The sequence below is a fragment of the Balaenoptera physalus genome (genome assembly GCF_965194825.1).
Source record: "Balaenoptera physalus genome assembly, chromosome: 1".
Lineage (NCBI taxonomy): Eukaryota > Metazoa > Chordata > Mammalia > Artiodactyla > Balaenopteridae > Balaenoptera > Balaenoptera physalus.
Window position 1 is genome coordinate 90,741,538 of NC_138882.1, and position 12,655 is coordinate 90,754,192.

General features: G+C 38.4%; 1 protein-coding gene across 1 annotated transcript in view; it reads left to right on the forward strand.

Annotated features, from left to right (window-relative positions):
* The window catches only part of NOTCH2 (notch receptor 2), a 178,782-nt gene that overhangs the window by 124,899 nt on the left and 41,228 nt on the right, over window positions 1-12,655 (forward strand). The window contains exons 12-15 of the mRNA XM_082457807.1: window positions 2,590-2,700; window positions 8,829-9,021; window positions 10,714-10,859; window positions 12,431-12,544. Of these exons, the coding sequence (XP_082313933.1) occupies window positions 2,590-2,700; window positions 8,829-9,021; window positions 10,714-10,859; window positions 12,431-12,544 (564 nt within the window). The remainder of the gene's footprint in view (window positions 1-2,589; window positions 2,701-8,828; window positions 9,022-10,713; window positions 10,860-12,430; window positions 12,545-12,655) is intronic.

Sequence of the window (12,655 nt, forward strand, 5' to 3'; positions counted from 1 at the left end):
AAAGCAATTTGCTTCCGGGCTGGTCCCCCGACATGAGAAATTGCAGTACGAAAAGAAATTTGAGAGATTTACAAGCAATTGAATGGATGCCTTTAGAATGGTGGGGCTGTTTTAGGCTTTGCTGTCGTTCCCGTTACAACAAATATACTGGACACCTGGGTGAGTGGTGGGCTGGCAAGCACTTTGTTTTCTCTGGGACTATATCATTACGCCGGGTTGGGTCAGGTGTGTTCCCTGGGGAGGACAGAGAAGTCAAGGTGAAAGTAGCTGTCAGTGAGAAAGGCAAGCAGTGAATATCAGTGGTGTGCAGGCAGCATAGAGAAGGAAGGCCCTGGTTCTCTCAGAAAACTGCCAAATCCATTCCTGTGGCTGTTTGGAGAATTAAAGCAAAGAGATGCAGGCAGCATAAAGAGATCTTGGCCTGTAATGGGTGGAGAAAGACCTGGCATGTACCAGGAGCCTGGGTGAAAGGATTCATTCAATCAATCATTATGAATAGACTCTCGAGTTCTAGAATAAGAATCCACAACCCATTCATAATATAGTCTGAGTTGGTAGGTTGGGGTTTGGATGAGTGTGTGGATAGAGGGATGCTTTACAATTTGCTGGTTATAATTGTGGTTTCTCACTCACTAAGTACTTAAAGTGCAATACACTACCCAGAATCACTTTTGATACCTTTTGATCACTTTTGATGCCTTTGATACCTGTGATCTTAAGTAAGTTTTTTTGGGTTTCAAGTCACAGAAACCACCTTGACTAGCTAAAAGAATCATCAACAAACAAGCAAACAACAACTACAAAACAGACAAGCAGAAAGAATTTTGTGAAAGCACACAGAAGTATCTCACAGATGCCAAGTGAGAATCGAACAATGAGGCTTTGGGGGGATGAGCAGGAAGTAAGGGCCACATGCAGACCATAGGTCACCCAGTTCATGTTGCAACGTCTCAGTGAGATAATCTCATTGGCCCAGCTTGAGCTGGGTGTCTCTTCCTGCTAGAATGAAACATGGATTTGGGGGCAGAGTCACATTGGACCGCCATGGCTGTTTGGGGCCTGCCTTGGTCCATTGTGAGTAAACGGGGGTTGTCAAACAAGGGCTAGACACATCTCCTAAAGGTATCCATTTGTAATCAAGTAATATTGAAGCCTTGCCTCATCTGTGGCTAGTAAGGCAGTATAGCCTCATTAATCACAGAATGACCAGTATGGTGTGGTGAAGTGTATGGAATCCAGAGAGCTGTGTTCATATCCTAACTGTGCTGACGCAATTGTGCAAGTTTGTGATAAAATGGGTGTAACACAACTTGATTTGGCAGTGGAGTGAGGAGAATAAAGTTATAGAACGTAGGAGGCAGAGTACTTGGCTCATGACAATGGCTCAACAAATTGTTAATATAATAATTATTATCAATAAATATTAATGTAAAGTGTGAGTGAATAAAAGCTAGGGCATTTTGTTGTGGAAGTTTCGTTTATTAGTTTATATCCTAATTATCAGCCTTTATTTTTAGACTTTTTAAACTACCAAGATATTCTTCTACTATGATACCCAAACACATCATGAAATTCATGTTAAATAAATAATGAAATGTCATGAGTAGTTTTAGATAATAATGGTAACAATAGTGATTGGTGTATCTCTACTATTTAGTTACCCATAGCTACAATTAAACCTTCCTAAACAGAGCCAAACTCTACCATTCATCTGAGGAACAGACCAGGAGGAAGGCAGCATACCCCAGGAGGAAGTTACCAGACTCTTTATCCTGAACTTTAGCCCATCACAGGGACAGTCAGTATCAAGCTTATAGTAGTAGATACAAGTTCCAAAATTCTAATTTTCATGTGAAAGCTTAAATTTTATCTTTGGAGCACAGTACTGTCACAGTTGTTTTCCTTGAAATGGCAGGTTTATTTCTCTCACTTAATGTTTGCTACATACTTAGGTCTGAATAGCCCTGGTTTGTCTGTCAGTTGTTCTTTCAATTAAAATGGAATTCTGTGAAAAAAGCAACTGTTTCAGTTCAGTACTCAATCATACAACTGCTTTTCCTGGAGACAGCTCTGAACGTTGGCATGCCACAGAATTACTTTATGTATATTTTCCATTTCATCACACAGAACAGTAGAGGTATACTCAAGGGTCAAGGTATAATCAAATTATAAAGTTAATAATTTTGACGGCTTCACCAAAGTCATTCTTAAGTGAAACTGTCTTTTTGTTTTGTTTTAACTGAGTGCATGGAGGTGAAGAATAAAAAGACCACTAGTACAATTTGGTGCCACTGCCTTGATTCCTGTTAAGATGCCAGCAGTCCTACCCCCATTGCTTTTGCATCATTAGTGCAAATTCCAACACAATAAAAACAACAAATAGTGGCTTAGTATGGTTAATATAATCATTTTGACCTCATGATGCCCCTGATGGGGTCTGGAGGACTGCGCTTTGAGAACTGCTACTTTCCTGTATTCAGGGCTGGCTGGATACTCTTTAGATTTCTTAACACCTAGCATCACAAGCAGAGATCATTGGTATTTTCTGTGCTAATATTGCATGGCTTCTCTTTGCTTTCACCTTTGCAGGTGTTAATTGTGAAATCAATTTTGATGACTGTGCAAGTAGCCCTTGTGTCCACGGAGTCTGTATGGATGGCGTTAATCGTTACAGCTGCGTCTGCTCACCAGGATTCACAGGTAATGCTCCTTTTTGTTGGGTGACTCCTCCTTCAGCCCCATCACTTTGGGAAAAGGGCATCTAAAGGAAAATTACTTTTCAAATATTTCCTATTTCTTTGTCTCTTGGAAAATTAGAAGTTTGTTTCTTGCTTCTCTGGCCCAGTTTTCTACTTACAGGGCTTCCCTAAACTGTAACATGAAACTTTTCATTAGTTAGGGTTTTTAAGCCATGTGTTTATAACTACCTGAAAAGAATTTCTTTTCAGACTTGAATTATATAGCTTTCAAAGCCACCCTTATTTTTCTACACTTAGTAATGAATACTTTCTGTAAAGGCAAAGCCAAGGTAAAATTCTATGAAAACACTAAATGCTTTTTTCTGAGTACTTCCTCTTATGGAGGATTGTTGGGTAAGGCCAAAACTTGGGAGGATCAAACTATTCTTGGCTAGCACAGAGAGGTTTTTTTTCTCTCTCGGAGGAAGAAGGTAAGTGACTAAAATAAAATTGGTTATAATTCTTCTTAAATTATAAGCAGCTAGAACATTTATACACACACCATGTGTGCACACACACAAACTCACATGCATCTTCTCTTTTACCTCTTTTGTTGCTAATAAGATTACCTTTATCTTTTACCCTCCTGATCAAAAAGTGCTAGAGGTTACTGAGCCTCTACTGAAGGCTTTTACTGACACATCCGTTTGTTAATGGCACCATCAGAGAGCATATAATGTGCCTGTCCCATTCTTTCTAGACAGTGCCACATAGAAGCAGGCACTTACATAATGATGTTACCATTTAATAAATACCATGTGGTCATTTGCAACCAATGTGAGAAACTTCCCATGGAGTTCTTTAAACTATGATGTCAAAAGGCCATCAGAGCCAAGTGAAGAGATACCTCTTGCTTGCTGGAAACTTACCTCTCTCTGTATTTCACAAGCCTTTGCACTGCTTGGTGTGATTGTGGACATGAGAGAGGAATGTTTATGGCCCACGGGGGTCACCGTAATCTCTGTTCAATGGAAGATAACTCAGAAGACAGGTGTGGTGAAAGCTCTTATATCTAGTGCCCAGCACTGCTGGTATAGCCAGACGTACTTCTGTGTCCTGAAACGTGTTACTCCAACATTAAGTGACAGCCAACTGAATACACAAAAATTCCTGCTAGATAGAATGACATATGCATTTTTCAAGGCCTTATTTTGAGCTAGGCATTAAATTAAGTGCCTAACCTCATTGAATTGTCACTGCTATTATTATTTCTACAGTATTGATGAGAAACCCAGAGCTCAAGAGAGCTTAAGTAACAGTACTAGTGCACTGCGGCCAGCATTCCACCCCAGGGGGTCCTACTCTAGAGTCCATACTCATTCTCACTTCACTGGACAGCCTAAATAGGTGCCTGCTGTGGTTTCTTTTTACATTTGTAAGCCTTAGACTGGTCTTAAATTTTTTGGAAATGTCAGTGAATCATATGCTCTCTCTTTTTAACATTTAGCAAATCAGGAAGGTCAAAGAGGGAGGACATAGGCTAAAAATATTCTAAAATAAACTTAAGGTGTAGCATGAAACTGCATAACCAAGAAATGGAATGTTTTGGTTACTGGGTGGTACTCTGTTCTTGGAACAGTTTTCTACAGCTGTTTTTCCTATTTGTTTTTTTAAGTCAGTTGCTGAAAATATCAGAGACAACTGTGATATATACTCATGACCTGTAAATATGAGCTGTTTTAGTCTTGCCTTTGTTTTATTTTAATACTACTATTCTTTAATTACAATTTTAATAACAGCTTGAACAGATTTAAGGGAGGTTTTTTTTTTTTAAGACTAAATTCTCTGTTCTCTGCAGACCTCTTTATACTAAATGATTGAATAGGAAAAGTAAGAAATCATGTGGTACTTCTGTAGAATACTTTCCAGTTTTATAAATTACTTTTTCAGTTTCACCTTGATGTCCATTATTTTGCTGACTTTTTATAACAGTCCATGAAAGTCCATAGGTTGGATATGAAACCAAAAGCACAGGTAACAAAAACTAAAATAAACAAATGGGACTACATTAAGCTAATGAGCTTCTGCACAAGAAAGGAAACAATAAGTTGAAAAGGCAACCTACAGAGTGGGAGAAAATATATGCAAACAATGTATCTGATAAGGGGTTAATATCCAAAATATACAAAGAACTCATACAACTCAATAGTAAAGAAGCAAATAATCCAATTAAAAATTGGGCAAATAACAAGAAAAAGAATTCTGTAACTATGTATGGTGACAGATGTTAACTAGACTTATTGTGGTGATCATTTTTCAATATATGCAAATATCAAATCATTATGTTGTACACCTGAAACTAATATAATGTTCTATGTCAATTTTACCTCAATTAAAAATGAAAACACATTAGTCAGGAGTAGCTATACCCAGTTTTGGAAAATATTATTGGAAAATACCCAATAATTTCCAGATAGAGGATATTGGCAATGTTCACTCTAATTCTCAGAGCTACATGATTTAGCCACAGACTGATTGTATTTTTAACTTGTAAATCATTATTTGTATTTTGAAATCCAGTATCATCTGAAACAGGTGAGGTTCTGAAAGCTTTACAATCTACCAAACCCTAGTGATTTTCAAATAGCATTTGAAAGGCTAATCATGAGTAGCTACCAATATAGCTAATCCTCATTACAATGTCATTATACAACTATATAAAATCACCAAAATACAATTTAAAAAATAGATACGAGGTTTACAGTCTTGTCTCTCTCTAAGTCTCTTACAGTATTTTCTAATCAGGAGTAAGGTGTATAAATGTTTATAAATTATAAATTTATAAATGTTGAACATGCAGTTGCTTTTGGTTCTCCAGCCCTTAGTCAAGCGAATAATGGCGTATCCTGAACAGGCACACTGCTAAGCACAAAGAGAGTGAGGAGCACTGAGTTGTGGCAAAGGTGGTAGAAAATGAGATCATGCCTTTAAAAAGATTTAGAGTATGATCTGGAACCCAGACCGCATTCATCAGAAACATTCAAAAAATGTATAAATGATGAAGGAAAACAAATGTTTAGAATAGGGGGAAAAATGGGGAAAGGACCTTCTGTTTCCAAAGAAGACATACAGATGGCCAACAGGTACCTGAAAAGATGCTCAACATCACTAATCATCAGGGAAATGAAAAAACCATAGTGAGATAATCACCTCACACCTGAAAGAATGGCTGTTCTCAAAAAGAGAAGAGAGAACAAGTGTTGGCAAGGATGTGGAAAAAAGGGAATTCTTATACACTGTTGATGGAAATGTAAAATGGTACAGTTATTATGGAAAAACAATATGGCAGTTATCAAAAAATTAAAAATTGAATTACCATGTGATCCAGGAATCCCACACTTGAGTATATATCTGAAGGAACTGAAATCAGTATTTCAAAGCGGTATCTGCACACTCATGTTCATAGCAACATTATTCACAGTAGCCAAGAAAGCAAAACAACTTAAGTGTAAATCAATGGACGAACGGATAAAGAAGATATGTTGTGTATATGCAATGCGATATTATTCAGCCGTGAGAGAGAAGGAAATCCTGACATTTGTGACAACATGAATGGAATTTGAGGACATTATGTTAAGTGAGATAAGTCAGACAGAGAAAGACAAGTACTATATGATATCTCTTATATGCAGAATATAAAAAAGCCAAACTCATAAAACCAGAGAGTAGAATGCTGTTTACCAGGGTCTGGACTTGGGGATAGGGGATTGGGGAGATATTGTTTAAGGGTACAAATTTGCAACTAGTAGATAAATAAGCTCTAGAGATAGAGTGCATAGCATAGTGATTATAGTCAACAGTACTGCATTATAAACTTCAAAATTGCTAAGAGAGTAGATATTAACTGTTTTCACCCCAAAAAGAAATGATAGTTATGTGAAGTGATAGAGGTGTTAGCTAACTCTGTGGTGGTAATCATATTGCAATATATAAAATATATCAAACTAGCACATTGTATACCTTAAACTTATACAATGTTATATGTCAGTTATGTCTTAATTTAAAAATTAACAAAACAAAGAAAGCAGATAGGGAAGTTTTATTATCCTCATTTAACAATTAAGGCAACTGAAAGATAGAGCTTGATGTGTCCATGGTCTTAGCTAGTGAGTCACACTGCTAGGACTGTGAGTTCCCAGAAGGCAGGGACCTCCCTAATTATCTTTTTTAGCCAGCATTTTCTAAAACAGTGTCTAGCACAGAGGGAACACTTAGAAAATGTTGCTGAATGAATGACCAGAATCACATATGGAACTTCTGACATCCAACACCAGACTCTCGAGTCTGGACTATACCATGCTTTCATTCATTAAATACTAATTTTTTGGGTACCTACCTACAAGATAAGAAACATTGGTTAATTTCTCATTCAGTAGTTACTGAGCCCAACAAGGCACATAGCCTTGTGCTGGGTGTTTCTGATGCTGGGGTTTCTAACGCTACTTTAAGCATGGGACCTTGCGAGTGAAGCAGCTGTCGGTCCACCAAGTAGAGTGCACAAAGAGGCACTTAACCCTCTCAGCTAAAGATGACTTGAAAATTGATTCTGCAAAGAGCTTTAAAAGCAAATGAAGGAAATGTGAGAGAAGTGGCTTCTGAGAAGATTCTTCCCAAAAAAAGGACAGAAAATGAAAAGGCTTTTTCCTCTCATTCTCCACTGGATTGCAGGCTGAGGATAGTGCTACAGTTGAAGAGTTCTGGCTCTTATCTTGGTGCCAGTGGCAAACACCAAAAAAAAAATCAGAGGTTGAAGCTAAGAAAGTAGTATTTTAAAATAAGTTATTAATAAAACACTTAAGAGGAAAATAGCAACTACTACCAGATTATGGGTTTTTACCTCAAGAACCACCAATAATGGTTTAGAGAGCAGTGGAGGGTGAAAAAATGTTAATACCCATACTTTAAAGGGGTGTGTATCTATTTCATTTGGAATTTCCTGTTCTAAATGCAGGGTTGCTCTTTCTTAAATGAAAATGCCTGTTTTTATCTAAATGAGAAAATTGTCTTCTTAGAAATTTATAAATTCCTTCATAGCAGTTGCTTGTTGCCACTCATTTACAGAATTATGGGTTATTTTAAAATTTTATATCATTTTGGAATATATAGTTAAATCTCATTTATTCAAAACTTAACAAAGCAAAACTCTTACGTAACTGGCATACTTTATTCCACTTAAAGAAATAAATGTGAAGGTTATAGCAGACATCTTTTCAAAGTGCAGTCTTGGATATGTTTTAGAGGAAGAACATATTCAGTTCAACTTCATATATTCTGAACATTTACATTATTATTTGATGATAAACTACTAATAATTATCTACATCAGAGTTTCTCAAAATGTAGTATTTGAATCACCTACGTTATTTAAAATGTGGTTTTGGGGCTCTAAGGATCTCCTTTTAAAACAAGTACTTTTAGCAACTCTTTTTGCACATTAAAGTTTGAGAACCACTGGTCTAGATTGAGAGACCCTGGATGGTTTTCTCAATGATCAAAGAACAATAAAATTATGCTTAGAATACTCTTCTTCCTGAGGCAGAAGATGGATTAATACAACTCTAAAAATGAAAGTAAAATGGCTTTTCTTTTTAACCAATTTAACCATTAAGTTAATAGTCTACTCACAAAACATTCCTGTTAATTGAGATTTACCATATATGGAAATGTAAGAGACTGACTAACTGAAAAAATGAATGCAGTAAACCAGCTGAAAGCAGTGATAAGGAAAGCTCCTTTGAGAGTACTCCAAACAGCAACAAGAGGAGCGGCCAACCTTGGTAACATTTGATGTTCTCTTTGAATCCTTGTAAAGTTTCCCCATTTCTAAGATGGAGTGAAGAAATGCATGTCAAAACACTACAACACTGTTCCAGCATTTTGTTAGCTTTATTATCAAAGCACGGTGCCCTTTGCTCCTTCCTTGCATGGCACTAAGTGCTGTTGGATGTCTTATTCCTTAAGTCTTGACATGCGGTGCCCAAGGCATCTTGTAGCCTATGAAGATGAAGGTATCGACACAATAGATCTCATAGTTCTGTGTCTGTTCCCTAAGCATTTTGTATTTGACAAAAACTGTCTCCCTTCTCTACAGGGCAGAGATGTAACATTGACATTGATGAGTGTGCCTCCAATCCCTGTCGCAAGGGTGCAACATGTATCAACGATGTGAACGGTTTCCGCTGTATATGCCCTGAGGGGCCCCATCATCCCAGCTGCTACTCACAGGTGAACGAGTGCCTGAGCAATCCCTGTGTCCATGGAAACTGTACTGGGGGCCTCAGTGGGTGAGTAGCTGTCATGTATTTTTTTTTTTAAACTTTTTTTTAAAAATTAAATTAAATTTAATTAATTAACTTATTTATTTTTGGCTTTGTTGGGTCTTCGTTTCTGTGCGAGGGCTTTCTCTAGTTGTGGCAAGGGGGGGCCACTCTTCATCGCGGTGCACGGGCCTCTCACTATCGCAGCCTCTCTTGTTGCGGAGCACAGGCTCCAGACGCGCAGGCTCAGTAGGTGTGGCTACGGGCCTAGTTGCTCTGCGGCATGTGGGATCTTCCCAGACCAGGGCTCGAACCCGTGTCCCCTGCATTGGCAGGCAGGCTCTCAACCACTGCGCCACCAGGGAAACCCTAGCTGTCGTGTATTAACAGTTTCTTATTGACTTGTGTCAAGCCAGTTGAGTTTTAGTATTGGCCATACCCCGTAGGAGTCAGTCAGGACTTGAGCTGAGACTTCGCTGAAGATTTCGGTAGTCTGCGTCATAGACTTCCAAATCGCCACTTCTTCTCTACCTTCTGTGACTGAGTAGGTGGAAAATAAGGAGGAATGTCTCTTTCCTCATGTGGGTAGTCAGCACATGGGAGGAATCCAGGGTAATTTTATGAGTCTTTGGCAATTGCACTTTTAGTACTTATTGCAAGATTGAGTTCTGAGGGATGTTCTATTTGATTTTCCCTCCTGCTTAAAAAAAAAAGCCCAACTCTGTTCTATCACGGTACCAGTGGGTGCCACTGAAGTAGATCTGGTTTCAGCTAACTTTAGACATGGCCCTGATGAAATGTTCACAGTTCGTAAGCCCCTGAGAGTTGTATAATGTGTTGGTAAGTAATTTTCTAGGATCACAGAGTGTGATGTTAGGTTCCATGAGATAGTCGTGTACTCTTGCTGTGCTTGCCAGAGGACAGGACTCTGGGCATTACCGTTTGCCATGCTTATAACAGGTGAAAGAACGAAGAGTGTATTTAGAGGTAAATAGGAAATCAAGTTATTTCCGAGATGAATTAACTCAGTATTCCTGTTTCAGAGTATAGCAGCCTTCAAAGAATCCCAACCCATCTACTTTTTTTAAAGGATCTCCAGACTAGGAGCCTATTATCTCCTGATACCACATTCTAAGTGCTAATGATGTTCAGGTTGTGAACAATGTGCATATATTTCAAATACCTTCATTTTTGTTCCTTTTCCTGCTCAGTACCCTCAGTGCTTTCTGGGAGCAGGGATTCAGGTCAGAACAAAGCCTGTCTCAGAAGTCAGACATCCAGGAGCTCTTCAGAGTGGCTTAGTGTCTCTGATCACTACCCTACTTCCTGGGTGTCTGTTTTACACCAGAAACAAGTGATCCTAAGGCTTGTGTTACTTTTAGTTTATATAGAAGAAAAGAAACTGCAGATTTATCTGTGTTAATGTGTCTTTCAGATTGTCCTGATTTGTTGTACCAACCACTGTTTACATATGAAAACTCACTATACTTACTTAGTTTCTCTAGCATCTTTGTGGGCCAGGAAGGTGTGTTTACTGAATACTCCAGATGGGCCCACATGATTCACATGGTGACCCAAGTATAGGTCCATAGAGGATCAGAAATGAGATTAGCTTACCCAAGAGTTCCTTGGTCCTTCATTTTTTCAGAATGGTGTATTTCAACTATGACTCAATTGTACATTCATCCCCCAGCAGTAAATAATTCTGTCTTCTTTCAGATACAAGTGCCTCTGTGATGCAGGCTGGGTTGGCATCAACTGTGAAGTGGACAGAAATGAATGCCTTTCTAATCCATGCCAGAACGGAGGAACTTGTGACAATCTGGTGAATGGATACAGGTGCACTTGCAAGAAGGGCTTTAAAGGTGAAAGCAGAAGTGCATATTTTTATCTCCCTTCTCTCTCTGCCTTTCTGTTGGTGCATATGGCTTGACTCACTTCTTCCTTTCCCTTTTTTCCTACTCATTCATATAGCAAACATAATTTGAGTACTTAATATTTATAGGGCAGTTGGGGAATAAAAACATAAATAGATTTATACATGGATTCTATTTTCAGACTAGCAGAGAGGTGAGTTACTGAAACAGTACCATTTAAGGTGAGCAGCTAGAACTCCACTTATACAACTTTGGACAGGTGTTCTAATTATAAGCTCCAGTGTAGGCTTGATTCTATGATAATTCGAAAGAGATATTGGTAGTAGAATGAAAATTTTGTTTTACTGTAATTGTAGCAGTAATATCATGGAAGAATCCATGTATTTAAAACCTTTCCAACAAATTCTCTTACACATTAAGGTATTCTTAGATGATACATAGTCACCTATGGCCTTCTGGAAAAATGCGTAATAGTGGGTATTGTGTAAAATCACGTTTTGAGTTGTCTCTGTTGTATTTCTCCCATCGCTTTTTTCTTAGATACTCAAGAGAGAGAAACCTGTGGGTAAATCATTCACATGTGTACTTCGCTATCCATATGGTCACTGATTTCACCTCTCAAAAATTGTGCCAGGCTACTGTAATACATCAGTATGTTTCAGTGTCACTTTATTTGATTACTTGAAAATTTTCTGAGACCATATTTTAGTCAGTAATTTTATGACATTCAGATATATTACATCTGCAAAGAAACTTATAGATTAAAAAACACTTTTATTCCTTTGTCTCATTGAGACTTGCTGATCAACAAAATAAAAATCAAAATGTAAAGTCCAAAGTTGTACGGCTACTGAGTAGCAGAGTACAGTTTGAACCCAGACCTCTGTACTCCTAGACCATCATTTTCTTTTGTACAGTGCTGTAGTTCCTCAGTTTTAAGGCTCTGTGTCAGGCCCTACTGAAGGTACAAAGGCGTGTGGCATTTGGTACAGTCCTGTCCCCATGAATGCTTCCTTACTTTTCTCTTTTTCATAGTGGGAGTAGATTTCGTGTCTTGGATCAGGGGAAACAGCTTTGTGACTTCAGGAAGCCCTACCACATCGATGGTAGAGACTGTGCATTTGAAAGAGTGGGCATAAATCAGAGGCTTTGATTAAGTATTCGATTATTTGATAACTTACAGGCTGTTTTTAAGCCCTGACCAGATACTCTGTATAGAAAGAGCTTCTATTTAGATATAGCAGTAGGTCTTTACCCTAATGAACTTCATGGTCCATAATGGAGAAATTAGTTATGTTTGGAGGTGCATTAGACTTCCAAGCTGTTAGAATATACTGTTCTTCCATGCATTTTTTGATGGATTAAGCACTTTTTACTGACTGACTATGTCAGGGACTTGACACTGAAATGAATGAACAGGCGTTCCAGTGGCCTGAAGAAGTTAATGCAATTTCTGAGGTGTTTAACGTTTACCACTGAGAGGATTGCTTAGTAAATGAGATAATGAGGAGGGTAACAAAGTTTCACTGTCTTTGATGTTTCCCCTTTTCTGTCTACAGGCTATAACTGTCTGGTGAATATTGATGAATGTGCTTCGAATCCATGTCTGAACCAAGGAACCTGCTTTGATGATATAAGTGGTTATACCTGCCACTGTGTGCTGCCATACACAGGTGAGTCCTGCAAGTGCAAGGGCCAGAAGGGTTGCTTGGTCTTGCCTTGCCATTCCAAACCTCTGGGTCTCAGAGATGGGGTCTGTGGGGCAGTGACGCCGCTCTGAGGAA